Source organism: Triticum aestivum, chromosome 2B, assembly GCF_018294505.1.
Source record: "Triticum aestivum cultivar Chinese Spring chromosome 2B, IWGSC CS RefSeq v2.1, whole genome shotgun sequence".
Taxonomy (NCBI): domain Eukaryota; kingdom Viridiplantae; phylum Streptophyta; class Magnoliopsida; order Poales; family Poaceae; genus Triticum; species Triticum aestivum.
Genome location: NC_057798.1, coordinates 12,769,305 through 12,785,499, shown reverse-complemented (window position 1 = coordinate 12,785,499; position 16,195 = coordinate 12,769,305). Strand labels below are relative to the sequence as shown.

Genomic DNA, 16,195 nt, shown 5'->3' with positions numbered 1-16,195 from the left:
ATATGTCGTGGCCTCGAGGGTGATATTTGCGCGTCATCTTTTAAAAAGGCGGAATATACATGTATCTTGTAATGTTAAAAAGGCGGAAAAAAGATAAGGCTATCTTGGGTAACTATTTGTCCCCTCTACAGCCTACCCAATAGATAAATAGTGTTAAGCGTCCCTGGTCACCTGGCAATGTCCTATTCTGTAACTTGATACTACGTACTCCCTCCGTCCCAAAATTCTTTTCTTAGGTTTGTCTAATACTCTTGTCAGGATTCTGCAATCTTAGCAACAACCGGAATTGGTCGTCATTGCAAACTACTAGTAGTTGATTGTCACTCATTTGTATAGCTAGGCTGAAGGTTTTTTCACATGAAAATTGCAATTATGGAACTCTATTCCTCCTCATCGTCATCAATGCCATTTTACTCCCTCCGTTCCAAAATAGATGACTCAACTTTGTACTAACTTTAAATATAATAAATGCTATACACAAGGAAAATTCTTACACAAATGGTTTATTTATTTAACAGGCATGACTGGAACATACAGTATCGATTAAAGTTTACAAGCCCACACGGATAGAATACACACAATAGTTGGGCGCACAAATTCACGCAAATGGTTTAGTTATTCAACACGCACGGCCGGAATAGACAGTACCGATCATAGTTTACAAGCTCACATGAATAGAATACACACAATAGTTGAACGCATTAACGCGTAAAAAGTGATCGAGTAATTCAGTCTTGCGACACAAGCAGGATGTGTCTTGTTATTTCAACGCCACAGACGAAATCAGTAGGAACTCTGAATATCACACTTCACAAGCAACCAATATAGCAGCCCAGTCTTGTAGAGCAGCAGTAGAACAGATATCGAACCGAGGCGCATATATCTTCCTTTTTCTATGGCGGCCTACATAACCAGCAAGGTGTTCAGTGCACTAATTAACATGCTGAGAGTGATATAAGTGATAAACTGATAATGCTATTTCACAGTCGAGAGGGATCAACTTACATGCAAGTTATGGGAGGATCACCGGTCGTCATCGTCGTCGTCGTCGCGGAGAGTGTGTTGCCATTGCGTACAAACAAGTTGAGGACATTGGTACAACAACTTGAGGAAGTCGCGGGTAATTTGGAAGAAGCCTAGATACTGGAGGGGCATGAGAAACTCAAGGCCAGGTGGGACCTCCGCCATGCTGTTTAGGCTGCCTAACGTAAATGATTCCAGGGTCGCCATGGCACCTAGCTTTATCTCTAGTCGCTTCAGGTTAGGCATGTCTCTTAGAGAGAGATGCTTCAGGTTGGGAAACCATCCCGTGAGAAACGTCAGCTTCTCTCCATTGTATGCTCTAAAGAAGTGAAGAACTGTCAAATTCACCAACTGGGAAAGGGATGGCAAAGGGTCTTCTCTCAACTGCGACCAAGACAGGCGTAGTGAATACATGTTCTGCTCCACACCTTGAAAGAGAGTAGACCCCCTCGAAAGTGTCCCTTCCGGCAATCTTCCGTTCAACCTTAACTTTTGCAGGCTAGTCGGGAGGGTGTTCAACATGAGAACTTCATTCTTGTCACTTGCACCCACATATAGGTAGGACAAAAATGGCATCTGCACCAGAGACTCGTGGAGGTGTTCACAGTAGATTCCCTTCACATTGCATATCTTCAAGCTTCTGAGTTGCCTTAGCTCCACTAGTTGCTTAATGGATTCATCTTGCACTTCCAACGCTTGTAGAGTCTGCAGGTTTGTTAGGTTCCCAAGCCCAATGGGGATGCATACACCACTGCTAAGTCCAAAGTCTCGTCCTGACACAGTTTCTTTCTCAGCAAACAAGTGCCTAAGCTTCTTCAACTTGACAATCCCTCTAGGCAACTCATGTATGTCAGATCTACAGAGGTCCAGTGTCAACAGATTCAAAAGCTTCTCGATGGATTTTGGGAGATACCTCACTTTTGAATCCCGCAAGCCCAAATGGCGGAGATTAAAAAGATCACCAATAGCATCGGGAATCTTCTCGATAGGTAGGCCAGTTAATTCTAGCACTGTCATATATCTTGAATTCTCAGATATTAGAGGTAGCAGGGTTAATGGCGGCATGCTTTTGTCCAGTGTAATGAAAGTTCGAAGTCCATGTATGCTAGAAAATGAATGATGAATATCCTTCTTTAGTTTGTGCACTACCAATCTCCGTCCATCCCTATGAAGAGTACCCCCGCATATATAATCCTCAGATTTAACACCAAAACGATAGTTCTGGCACAAATCAACTGCCAATTCACGTATGATATCATGCATTCTGAATCTTTTCATCCTACCAAATGCATTCCTGCGAACAAGTTGTAGCATGTTCCTGTTAACCAACTCCTTCAGATAACCTTCTGCCACTTCTTCTAATGTGCTTACACCCCTCTCCACGATGAACCCCTCCGCCGTCCATAACCGTACAAGAGTTTTTCTGCGAAAAAGATAGTCTTCTGGAAATAGGCTGCAGTACAGGAAACAACTCTTCAAGTATGTTGGAAGGTAGATATAGCTCAGATGCAACACATTCCTTATGTGGTCGAGCCTTGAGTTATTAAGTATCTCCCAACTCAATTGGTCATTTATTCTTTTCCATTCTTCAACGGTTTTCTCACGCACATGCAAGAGGCTGCCAACTGACACAATAGCAAGAGGCAATCCTTTGCACTTGCTAAGTATTTCCTCGGACAAAAGCCTCAACTCCTCAGGACAGTGATGGTTTGTTTCTTTTGGAAAAGATTTCTTACAAAAAAGATCCCAAGCCTTGTCTTCTGGTAAAGGTTCAAGTGTTAATATGTGTCCTTGAGAAGCAAGTGCGGCAACATCACCCTGCCGTGTTGTGATTATCAATCTGCTTCACTTACCATTACAAACAAGTGACCTAGACAGGTCTTCAAATGCATCTGGAGTCCAAACATCATCTAATATGATCAAATACTTCATTTGCCCTAGATACCTCTTCAATGTCTCTTCAAGGCTTGTGATATCCATCGCTGCAATGTTTGATGGACCACTGACTTCATTTTTGAATAATTCCTTGATTATATTCCTCAAGACATCTTCTCTAGAATAAGTTTGAGAGATGGAGACCCATGCATGGCACTGAAATTTCTCTCTCTCTTTCCTATAGACATTTGATGCTAAAGCTGTTTTGCCCAGCCCACCCATTCCTATCAGTGTTATCAGGGAACGTTCCACATCGTCACTTCCCAACCATTGCTCAAGTTTTCCTCTATTTTCATCCACCCCAACTAGATCTTCGTCATCAAGGGAACGTGAGATGTTTGCTAGATCTTGAGACTTCTTGACCATGTAATTCAAGCTGCCAGTATCTTCATTGTTTATCATGGGAACCCATCGGTATTTCATCTCTGACAGGTGTGCAAGGTCTTTCTCTATTTCCTTCACTTTGGAAGATATCTGATTCAAGGAAAGCAGAGATCTTGGTTTTCTAAGCCCTTTCTTCAGGTAGAAGCAACACCCAGTATCATGTTCCCGGCCAACTTGATACATGTACTCATCCACCATATCCTCCATCGCATGTGCTACCTTCCGCACCTCATCCAACCAGCCCTCATACACTTGATTGTGGCGGTTTCGAATGTCCATTTGACATAGAACATCATGAATTATACGAAGCTCCCTAACAACGCGGCCCATGCTGCCCTGTAGCTCTATTAGTTGGGTCCCATACTTGGAAAAATGAGCACTCGCCTGATTTGCTGCTCCATTTGCTACGGCGATTACCATCTTTTCAATGACTAGAAGAAGAACAATTTCAGCCATTACTTTCTCTCGGAGAGTTGCTAATGCCTCACTGTTGGTTGGAGGCCTAGGTGCATATTTTCCTCACTGTCTCTAGGTGACCATCTGCATAATAAAGCGATAGCTGCATTAATTTAACTATTTTCATATATTTTAATAATAGCAAGCACGTGCCAAAAACTTTGCAGGAACAGCTGAAAAGTGAAATTAAGTAGAACCTCACAAATTAAGCAACCCTCTTACTTCATATTTATACCCACAAACAATAAGAGTTATTTTACGGTACATCTTACTACAGATTTTAAGGTGTAGTATATAACTGATCCAATAGTAATTATGGTTGGATCCAATAGTAATTATGTTGGACCCAAAGTTTGTCTCAAGGAGGGTTTGGTAATTTCGTATTTTCTAACAATGACTGGTTGTGGTAGATTTGTCCTTCCATCTGTAATCAATCCTAATTAATTTGTTCCCCACAACAAATGCTAATGAATCCGTAGTAAACTCTAATTAATCATTCGTATTAATTATTCGCATCTTCATGGGACTACTGCAAACGAGTCTACTATATCAGTAAGCTCCTTAGGATTGGTAGCCTCTCATTTAATTGATGGCATTGGTTTTGGATTGGGTTTCTAATTTTGATCGAATTCTGGTAGTTTTTTTGTGAAACACTCAACAAATCATGTGCTAATTAACAGGTTAAATGTGGCTATAATTAAAATCGAATTGATGCATGAGTAGGGAGATTTGAAGGTGAAATTCCGAGGAATCGGTGCTATCGTTTCAACATCATTAGGGAATCAACCATCAAAATTCGAGATTTCAACAACTAGCTAGAGTATATATATCCTTCTTTCAAAACAGAATGGGAACACAAGATCCTACCTTCTCCTGTGCCACGGGTGACAGGCTGAGGTGAAGGTGAGGCGGGGTATGCGGTCCGGCGGCACTTTGCAGGAGGCGAAGCGGAGAAGGGACACGTCGACTTCGCAGTCTTCTCGGATTTGTCAGAGGTACCAGACGCTTGTAGCTTTCCGGTGGCCTGCTAGAACTGCTCACTAAATTTGCAGCAAACAGCAGACGGTACAGCACTGAACTGAATCTGTCGTCGGTGGTACGTACCTTGTTCTTATGTGCCGATCAGATCCCCAAGCTCTTGCTTCCCCGAAGATGCGCAATCCTCTTAGAGTTTACACTTGCATCTGCATCGTACATGGTGGACGTTGGTGCCTTGGTGGTCTATAGACGCCTGCTAGCTATAGCCTAGTTGTGCTGGTTTTGGTTACTTGAGCGTACGTATGTAGCATTGATTTGACTTTTCTCCCAGCAACTAGCCCAATAATTGAGTTTATTAAATTGATAGCTTGAGAGTGGTTTCAACAAAAATGGCGTACCTACCGGCAAGTTGGTGCTAATTAAAAGACAAATTGAGGAGTATTTGGGTCAAGCACGAAAATGACAATTGGTGGCAGTGTCTTCACTACAAACAATTGTCGACTTATAGCATGTAGTATCTCTTGCAAAAATAAAACAAGATAGTTACATACTCCCTCTGCAAATAAATATAGGAGCATTTAGATCACTAGTGATCTAAACGCTCTTATATTTTTTTACAGAGGGAGAACTATATATTCACCCCTCAAATTATTGTTAAGACATTTATTTATTGACGTCGAATTGATCAAGTAAATTTGTCCCCCAGAGAAAAGTACTAAACAATCTGCAATACATGCTCATAATTAATCTTGATGCTGACTTTTTTCTGCCAAAAAGTCACCAACATGTCCGTTCAAATATCAAACGACGTACTCAGGCACCACACAGATACATACAATTCATATGTTAATTAAGTGTTAAGCATCATTCGGCAAAAAAGAAAATGCTAAGCGTCCATGGCCATATACTAACGTTCTTTTCTTTAACTAGCTAGCAAAGTGGCCCTCACAAATGCGAGTGCATCATCTTTAGTGCAACAAAAGTGAGTATGATGCAAATTTACAAGATGAATATAGAAAAAAAATGTTGCGCGCAGGCACCATGCATCTATATTTTCTTTTTAATGCAATTTCTTGAGTGAGGCAGAAGTTATGGTTTGACAATACAAAATCATATAATATTATTCATTTTATGTTAGAATGTCATTTTTTCTAAACCGTAACAAATATATAGGAATTCTTGAAATCTCAAAACATACAACACGGTAAGAAGCTCTATATAGCTCATTTTCTATGAAAATCATTGTTTCTACACCTACATAAATCTGAAAAAAAAATGTACATATACATATATGTGTAGTATGTACATACGTAATTTCATCAATATATATTATCATATGTGCAGTATCTTCTCCGGAGAATCGTCGGAGAAGATGCGACGATCTCCTTTCAGAGTTTACACTTGCAAACATGCCCACGCGTCCATGGTGGCTAAGTTGTGCGCTGCTAGCTTGCTAGCTGGTTGCCTCAACGTATGTAGCATATTGCTGTGGCCTTCATTTTCTCCTAAAAACCAGTAACGCAATGACTGAGTCTAGTTTGGCATCTTCGGAGAACACGACTTACCACCTACCGGCAAGTTGTGTGGTGTTAGAGACAAGGAAGACTTGGTGGGTATGTGAGTCAAGCACGGCAATGGGAAGCATCTTCGGGTACAAACAAATCGACGTCCTATTCTGTGCTCCCTGCGGTTCACAAAAAAGTGTCACTTTTTACGTATATAGTAAGTTAAAACATTAAATACTTTGGCCATCCATATCGTTTTTACTATCTAGTATAGATCAGAAACTTAAAAAAAAAATCAGGTGCATAGATTTGTCTCGAGAAGTATTCTTGAAATATCATTTGTGTTGGTTGGCCGTTATACATATGTTGCAGCATAAGCCAGTGGCTGAAGACTCAGATTACATCTTAAAGACATTGTCCATGCCCACACAATCTTTATTCCCCCCCTTGAGTTAGACGATCCAAAATGTAAGACCATCTAGAACTTTACTGGTCAAAACATTTCTAAGTGTGATCTTCTATATGGAAAAATAATTAGTAACCTTGAAAATAAAAGAACAGTGCCACCTACATTATTCAATACATGGAAATTCTGCGCCAAAGCATACTAGTTTGCCGCCTCCTCACGCAGCCGCCTCTTCCCTAAACAAAGTTTAGTGGTCCTCTACCTCCCGTCGGCACTGCAGCCGTTCTGCCTTGTCTCCGGCGGTCTTAGGGCCACGAGGGAACGGTGGATCCCGGCCTTTGCCGGAGGGAGGGCTATGTTTTTAGATGTTTCTTCGTGTTCTGTCAAGGTCTGTGTCTTGTTCGGGAAGGTGAGACGATGACAGTCCCTGAAGACGGAATAAGGTTTTAATTACCTACAAATGGATTTAATTACTTAAATATAGCTAACGTACCTCGAAAGATGCCAATTTTTACATGGATCATGTAACGGTATCGACTAAGTATTTAAAAAAAATCAAGGCCAAAGGATGAAGCAGCAGTCGAATTGCCTGCAAAGGTGACATGTTTTCTCTCGAAACCACGATTCTTCCTTGGATAACTTGATGTTTGGGGTTGAGTCAATCTTGGTATCATCATGTTTGAAATTCCTCCCCTTGTCCTGGACAAAGCCTAACATAGACTAAAGATCACACATAGCATTTTCAAGCTAATTTTACAACCTTTTCCATGCATTTGCAGGGGCCATGTGTCGAAACCATATGTTGTCATGGCAAAAAGTGTAATTAAGACTGCCTTAAATGAAAGGTGCTCAACATAAAAATTATTCGCCTTGTCAAAATGAAAAGCTTTGATTTTTGGATCATCTTTATCCGAGGTCGTATGGAATCTCGACAGCCAAAACATTGCAGCGCAGCGAATACCCATTTTTATTGAGTGTATCACTCAGAAAAGACACCCTTTTGCTGAGTGTAGCGCTCGGGAATTATCTTTTTTGCCCAGTGTTTTGTCCACGACACTCCGGAAAGCTCCGGTTACCGAGTTTCGCTTTTTGCCTAGTATTTTTCCGATGACACTTGGCAAAGACATTTTGCCGATTCCCGGACGAAATGCACTCGGCACAGACTGTGACACTCGGCAAAAATGAATTTCCGAGTAGTGATTGTAGAAGAGTTGGCAACTAGATTTTTGTTTTTATTTGCCACATTTTGTAGGTACTTCCTGTTTAGGTAATTTATTTTAATTTCGTTTTTGGATCATGGAAATTTGCTATGCTTTTTTCTACAAACTTATTTCTCTAATTTTGTCATGTGAACAGAAGAACCATTTTTGTTTTCAAAATTTGTCATTTTTTTTAAAGGCCTAGTAGAAATCGTCCAGCCTAGTAGAAGTCGGGGGCAGGGCTCGTATTGGTCGTCATGACCTGGTTCGCTGGTTCTACCCCCCACCCCCATGGGGAACCAGTAGTTCGCTGCAGGTAAACCCCCCAGCCGACGTCCCCAGCTATTCCTGTCCTTAATTTTTGTTTTGAAAACTTAGGAATATGACTATTTATTGCATTGCAGCAACTCGACCTCTTAAAAAATTATATGAGAGTTGCATGCTTTCTTGACGCAGGAAGTAAGAAAAGGAGATGACCGAGTCCCATTACTGAGTTAACCAAGTTTATTAAACCAATATGAATGCAAACAAGACCACACGTACGATGTATCTGCCACATAACCTCTTATTACATCCATATCTATATATCAGCAAACAAACATGAATGCAAAGCAAATGCATACACACAGTGTGTTACACGTAACTCTATATTACGTCCATACAACATATGGCCAATCCGGCATGAATGTAAACCCATACCAACATGACGCTTATTGGAACACATTAAGTAGATGAGAGAAGCAACTATGCAATGCATTATTGACCCCCAGAAGTCATGCATGCCGCTCACCAAAAGGGTTTTCATCTGACGGAGGTGCTTGCGGGCCGGAGCTACTAGTAGTGTAGGTATCTTGTTGCATTGTGGAGGGCACCGAAGTAGTGTTCAACAAGTCATTAAGGTCAGGCAACGACACACCACGTTCGAGGACCTCCATTGCTTCCTGACTGGTAGGCCTCTTCCTACTGTCAGGAAGAGAACACCAGAGCCCTAGGATAGCCACACGCTCCAGCTGGCTCATGTCCAAGTCGCCACAGCCATATAGCCTATCATCTGCAGCTTCCAGCACCCTGCCCCTTACATACAGATCCCAGACTTGCTCCCTGGACTTCCGTGTGCACGTGATGTCCAGCAGGACGATCCCGAAGCTATAGACGTCTGAGCTAAGGTTGAACTTGACTTTCCCTGATTTCCTGCACTGTGGATCTATGTACCCTTCCGTCCCAACAGCGGTCGTCACTAGCGTCGCATTGTCCTGGTTGCCGATCCTCGACAGCCCAAAGTCAGCAAGCTTGGCGTTGAAGTTGTTGTCTAGGAGAATGTTGGCTGGTTTGATGTCTCTGTGCAGAATGTACGGGGAGCAGTCATGGTGGAGGTAAACAAGAGCAGAGCCAATATCTTTAGCGATTTGGTACCTGCAAGACATACATAGTTAAATACATGAGTTCATGAATATGCTACAATGTTAATAATTAACAACATTAATCATCACAAAATAAATAAATAAGCTGCACATGTATGGATATCAAAGTTTTAAATAGCAGGCTATAGCTCCGCGGTTTGAGCAGGGAGCCGCTAAATGAGCAGTTATAGGATTCGTGTACAATTATCTGAAATAGCCAGGTATAGCCTCGCTATAGCTGATTTGGAAGACCGTCACTATTTAGAACAATGATGGATATTGTATAGTACCTTGTTGGCCACTGTATCACTTGCTCATTCTCGTGTAGGTGGTGTTCCAGATTGCCATTAGGCACCAGCTCATAGACAAGGAAGAGTTCTTCATCCTTCTTCTTCCTGCAGCACCAGCACATAAAATCGAGCATGTTTCGGTTACTATCCTTGCAGCACCAACCTTTCAGTTTGACGAGATTCTTGTGCTTTGCTTCACTAATGGTGTTCATCTCCGCGAAGAAGTCCATATTTCCTCCCCTTGTCTCATTCAAGATCTTCTTTACAGCCACCTCACCGCTGTATGATTCTTTCGAGTTTGAGTTCGATGACGCACCCGAATCCTTGGAGGATGATGAACATGATTCCTTGGAGGACATACCGCCTGATTCTGAGCACCCGATGATGATCCCTTGGAGAATGTACCCCTGTAGACTTCTCCAAAGGCACCTCTCCCAATAACCCTCTCCTTAGAGAAGTTGTCTGTTGCAGAAGCCAGCTCGCGGTATTCGAACCGTTTGGGTCCTCCAGTTCGTGCCTCATGGCTTGTGCTCCTTGTCCACTTGAAACATGCAATGATACACCACACCATAACCACCAATGCTACAACTCCTCCAAGCGACCCTCCAACAACTGCAGCCTTCATGTCATGATCTACATGCACAGAAATAACACTAGTAGTTAATTGTATTAATTCATGTGTCCAAGTTAACTTTCTCTCCTAGCAGGCAGAGTTTAAGTACAATGAGGGTATTTGGTGCTTATGTGCATCTGGTACTACCACGGAGGTATAAGCATCTAAGCCTATTCATAGTTATGATCTTTATATAAGCATATTATCATCTTTTCCTAGTAGGGCGAGTTGAAGGACCATGTCATGCATATAGGTAATATATATTTGTCATAATCATATACTATCTTGGAGCTATAATTATATAATAGTCATTGTGAGCTATAAGCATATTAGCATAATTTCCTAGCTGGCCAAGTTAAAGGACCATGGTGATGGGTATCTTATGGTGTAACCATCGGATATTGTCATGGAGCTACAACTTGATTAATCATTGTGAGCAATAAGCATATTAGCATCTGTTGCTAGCATGCCAGAGTTGAAGGACCATGAGAGTATCCTAGCTAGAAGCATATTAATTTATGTGAAATATAAGCATAGCATCGCCTTTTCCTAGTTTGCTAAGTTTATGGATAAGCATCAGAGCCTTTCATTTTGAGCTATAAGGATATATGCATACTAATTGTTGTGATCTATAAGCATATTAGCACCTTCTGCTAGAGGGCCTAGATGAAAGAAGCATCAGATACTGCCATGGATCTATAATCATACAAATAGATGTGAGCTATAAGCATATTAGTACCTTCTGCTAGCGTGCCTAGTTGAAGGAAGCATCAGATACCACCGTGGAGCTATAAGGATACTTATCGATGTGAGCTCTAAGACCTCTTACAGTGAGTAGTTCCGCGCATATGATACCCTTAATGCATAGTATCATGTCTTGATATTTTAGATGACCTTACTTTCTATTTTTTATGACTCAAACTAGCACCTTATACTTATTACGCTATGCTATCAATTACTCCCTCCGTTTCAAAATAGATGACCCAACTTTATACTAACTTTGTACTAATGTTAGTATAAAGTTGAGTCATTTATTTTGGAACGGAGGGAGTATATGATAACGGCATCATCTCTTTCCTCATTTAGTATTATTTCATGCCAGCAATATAGCTGGTTAACATTGCATGAGGTTTGCATGATGAGGTCACCCGTCCCGTACAGAACTTTTGGTTCTTCCCGAAACTACCCAATCTGACGATACCCTATGATACTCCATTGTGGGAGGTCTAAGCATATTTAGCATTTTTTGCCGACAGGCCAAGTTGAAGGAACACAACAGTAATGAGACATAAGCATATTATTGGAAGAAATAATTATACTTAGGCCTTAAAAGGATAAGCATAAGATGCCTTTCATGTGGACCTATAAGCTTATAAGAACATTAATTAATCTTTTACTTTTTTAGACGATATTAATCTTTTGCTAGGGGGCCTAGTTGATGGAAGCGTCAGAATATCGACATGAGATCTAAGCATATTAGCATCTTTTACTAACATGCGGAGTTGAAGCCTTGAAGGACCATGTTAGTACTTGATGTATGGCAAATTTTAGCATGCTCACTCTTACCTAGGTAAGAGTACATATATAATAGATCTGAGCCATTGACTTGAGTACATAATAGATCTGAGCCAAGACTTGATTAACTAGTGGAATAAGTAATGTCTCTTGGAATACTAAATTAGTATCTTTTCGTGGCAGTTGCCTTGAAGAAATAACGAATAAGTAACCACCTTTGTGAGGCGGAGCAAGTGAGGAGTTGAATGACCATGAGAGTATCTGATGCAGCTCCATGTCTTTGCCTGTGGCTGCAGAGAACCCTATGGCAACCTGAGGCGGGAGCAAGGTGGTGACTGGATCGGGTAATTGCGTGCTGACCTGAACAGGGGCAATGTAAGTATGGTCATCAAAGTGCAGGTTGGCTACCAGCATCCGGGTGGTGTTGTCAAAGGTGACGGTGGCCGTCATGGAGCCATTGAGGCTGAAGCTATCTAGTACTGTCGTGTTCACCGAGTCCATGACGGAGCTGATGTCGATGCCGATATGGTCGTAGGTGGTGTTGGGGTCCCAGGAGTTGTTGAAGGTGTCGAACTCCACGGCGATGAACCGGTCGTTCCCGAAGGCGGTCCGGCTCTTGCCGTCGCCATCCGGCATGATGCCTAGATTTCCCCCACCCGAGTTCAGCGGCATCGTGGACGGGTAACAGCCAAGGAAGAAAGTCATGCCGTCCCCCTTGTAGTTCATAGTATAGTCGTCGATGAGGATCGCGAAGGTGAACCGCGCCTGGAAGCTGGCCACCTCACCGGTGACGTTGTCGTAGAACGGCACGGGGTGCCCGTAGGACACCCGTCCCGTGCAAAACTTTGGGTTCTTCCCGAAAGTGTTGCAGGTGAGGTCAACCAGGTCGCCGTGCATGGTTGCGTCACCCTCGAACCTAAGGTCTTCTAAGCGGTAGGTGGATGCGTTGGAGAAATCAAAGCTGAATGAGAAGGGGGACGGGGTGGCTGTGGCGGGAGTGGGGGCGGGAGCAGAGGCGTCATCGAGATAATCCCCCACACAGATGTGCAGTAAAGAAACAAAAATGAGAAGGAGGAAGAGGAGGAGGAGCGGCGCGTTGCTGCTTCTTGCAGTTGCAAGCGAGCTCATGATGACCACAGTGGTAGTGATGAGCTAGGCATCACCACATTTATACAGAGGAAAAGAGAACAAGACTGCTCTCCTAGTAGTGACATTGCATCATGGAAGGAGGATAGGAACCATACTCGGCTAGCATAGCATATTTTGGTTCCCTTTGTGAGTGGACAGAAATTCATGCACGGTGCCATCACCTCCAAAGGGAGAATCGTCCGACTGGACTGTCACTTAGAGGAGCTTTGTTTGGACGAGGAGGAATCGGGCTAGGACCCTCTAACGGCACGAACAAAACAGGTGGTAACCACCGAGGGCATCTTCAACGCCGTCCATTAAACCACCCGCAAACGTCCGGACCTGCGGGCAAAACACTTTGAGCACTCCAACGCTGTCCACCAAACATTAGCGGACCGATCTGCACGTAGATTTCTCGCAAACTGGAAGCAATTTTGGAGGACGTTATTTGTGCGTGTCTGGACAAACGCCACATCGGACTTCTACACCCCCAGCCTACACAAAAAGCCCACACGAAAGCCCCGCTTTTACTCACTATATCCCTTCGCCATGGAGTGTATCAACATAGTTCAAGATCTCCGTCAGCACTGTATTACCGGCTACGCCGCTCCACCCGGGCGCCAGCCGGCTTACCTACGCATCCCTTCCACCCCAGGTCCGGCCGCCGCAAAGTTCCCTCCTCCCCTGCACATTGCCGTCCATGGCGGACACTGCATCCGGTAAGTGTTCGGCCAAATGCCATAGACAAATTTATTAACGTATTACTGATTTACTTTGAAGCAAACATGATGATTCGGCCTTGGAGTACTTCTATGTTGAGTTCGTGGATTCGTCCTCATTAGATGAGGACGAATATGAGGATGTAACTGCGATGATTCGTCCTCATTGGAAGAGAGCACGAGGGCATATGATGTTCATGGATGACTACTTTGTCCATGATGCACTATTCGGGTCCTTCTCTGGTGTTGATTAAGGATGAGATGAACTATACTCGATTGCCTCTACAAGGTGTCCCGACACAAGGATGAGATGAACTATTCTCTGGATATCAGAAGGTAAAGACTACCTTGAGGATGCTTGTCATGGCTGCAGATTTATGGGACGAATACCTCCAGATATCCAACACCACATGTCCCGAATATAACCTACTGAAGGGAGCAAATGAGCAAAAACATTAATGTTGTGCTTCATCGGTGGATCTTCTCCTTTTACTTAAAGAATCACTGTCTCATCATCTGCATCTTTTATTGTTTGACCTGATGAACTCTGAATGTGTTGACATGACTCTGCGAGTCTCCAATGAGTTCTTGTTCTTCTAGATTGTTGACAGGTTCAATTTTAGCTCATGAGATGATGCATGCGTGGTTGCGTCTTAAAGGTTGTCTTTAATTCTTGTGGTATTTAGTTATTGTGTTTTTACTAGTAAAATAGCATACTGACTCATAGTACACTGAAAGTTGGAGTTCAGAATATAACCTACTCCCTCTGTCCCAAAATTCTTGTCTTACATTTGTCTAAATACGGATGTATCAAATCACATTTTAGTATTAGATACATCCGTATCTAGACAAATCTAAGACAAGAATTTTGGGACGGAGGGAGTACTAAATACCACATCTTTGTTAGCACTAAACAGTTATACTCTTAAGGTAATCAAAATGGGGGAAGAGAGTCCCAGCCTGGACCAATGGACAACCAGTCTTACATCAGTGGAATTATTATGCACTTTTTTGCTGGTTATGCTCTCTTTGGTAAATGGTTTCTATTTTAGCCTGTAAAGGTATATTTAGTAATGAATCTGCTAGTGCTTTGCTTACAGTAAAGACTAAATGTCAGGGTTGGTTCAACTACCAGAAGCCATGATTCTCTAGCTTAGAAGGCCTTTACAAGTCAGGGCCAAAATCTTATACGAAGTATTACATTCATGTACCTTTAGAACCCAGAATTACCAACTGAGATAACTGAACTAATTTTAGATTTATTGGGCTTGAAGTTGTGTTATCTTGCTATGAGACTTTTAACCAATTAATGTTAATCTCCACTCGAGAAGTTGACAACCATTAGTATATTGGCAAGTTTGCATCAGCTTGTTATATCATTTACTTATCACTGTGTTATGGGGTAATGAAGATGGACAGTGCATTCACAGGATACTGCACGCTCACTCCAGATATAGAAGAAGGCATATGTCAAGTCCTCGCCCACCTGTGGATCGAGTCGGAGATCATGGCAGGATCAGGTAGCAACGCTGCATCAACATCCTCATCCTCTTCGTCATCCACATCAACAAAAAAGGGCGGGAGGTCTCAGTTCGAGCGGAAGCTCGGCGACTTCTTCAAGCACCAGATCGAGTCAGACACCTCCGTTGCCTACGGGGACGGTTTCAGAGCCGGGAACCGGGTTATTCAGCAGTACGGCCTGAAGCGTACCCTCGAGCACATTCGGCTGACAGGGACGTTGCCGTTTTGAGAATGCCAGAGACCCACCTTTCCGTGGAAATTATATACCATTTGTTGTTATCTTGAGTCTGTTTACAGGGGAAAGAAAAAGGAAATGAATTTTGAAATGCACAAAGTGTACAAACGAGGTTTTCGTTTGATTTTTTCTTGGAAGGGCTGAGTGCAGTATATTATTAGAGATGCATTGGGGTAGCTTGGCTTAACCAATCGGTCAAAGATTGAAATGGAAACGGAGGTGTTTCTTATGTGACATTAAAATTAATAAGGGAAAATGGTAAGCACACACTCTGTCTGTTTATGCATATACCCATAATCCTTCGGAGCAGAAGCTGCAATCTCTAATGTATAGCTAGGCTCAAGAGTTCACATGGAATGGAGCTCTGTTTCATGTTCATGGTGTCACTCCCTGGTATTTAGTTCAAGCTTGAGCTAAACACCGGGGAGCATGAAAAATTTGCAGTCAATCCAAGAATGGGAATATATGCATATGACACCCACTGCCGGGACATGGGTGTGGAGATGAATTATTTGTGTACATAAAAAGCATGCATCAGGAAATTCAACCACACAAATGGTTTAGTTACACAACAGGTAGCACAACCGGAATCTGATCGCACGAGGCGATCAGGAGGCGACGAGGCCCTTGCGCACCGCCGGTGACGCCTCCGGTTCCCACTCTCGGCCGCCCCGGCGGCGGGAGGGAGGGGGAACCTCGGGTCTGTTCACTAGGTGGGTGTGTGGTAGGGTTAGGGTTGAGGGAGACGCTGCCGAGGCCGTTGCGGTGGTGTCGCGTCGAAATAAGTTTCTCCGGGCTCCGTTCGCGGTCAGGCGAGGCTTTTGCCTTCGTCTAGGAGCCAGCGGGGTTGGGGATCCCCGGATCTCGTCGAGGTCGTGGGCTATGGTG

At 43.0% G+C, this 16,195-nt stretch overlaps 1 protein-coding gene and 1 pseudogene across 1 annotated transcript; both read right to left on the bottom strand.

Annotated features, from left to right (window-relative positions):
• Positions 1 to 493: 493 nt before the first annotated feature.
• Positions 494 to 5,139, bottom strand: LOC123043116 (disease resistance protein RPM1-like). The gene is made up of 4 exons (XM_044465463.1): positions 4,903 to 5,139; positions 4,666 to 4,822; positions 1,006 to 3,882; positions 494 to 903 (listed from the first exon to the last, which is right to left on the bottom strand). Exon 3 carries the CDS (start codon positions 2,335 to 2,337, stop codon positions 1,024 to 1,026), a length of 1,314 nt encoding a protein of 437 aa, XP_044321398.1. The 5' UTR covers positions 2,338 to 3,882; positions 4,666 to 4,822; positions 4,903 to 5,139; the 3' UTR covers positions 494 to 903; positions 1,006 to 1,023.
• Positions 5,140 to 8,383: 3,244 nt separating this feature from the next.
• LOC123043115 (L-type lectin-domain containing receptor kinase IX.1-like) lies at positions 8,384 to 12,832 on the bottom strand (annotated as a pseudogene).
• Positions 12,833 to 16,195: the final 3,363 nt, after the last annotated feature.

What these genes read in the sequence shown, in the direction of transcription:
- LOC123043116 (XM_044465463.1), bottom strand. Translation starts at nt 2,337, where the DNA reads ATGCTACAACTTGTTCGCAGGAATGCATTTGGTAGGATGAAAAGATTC.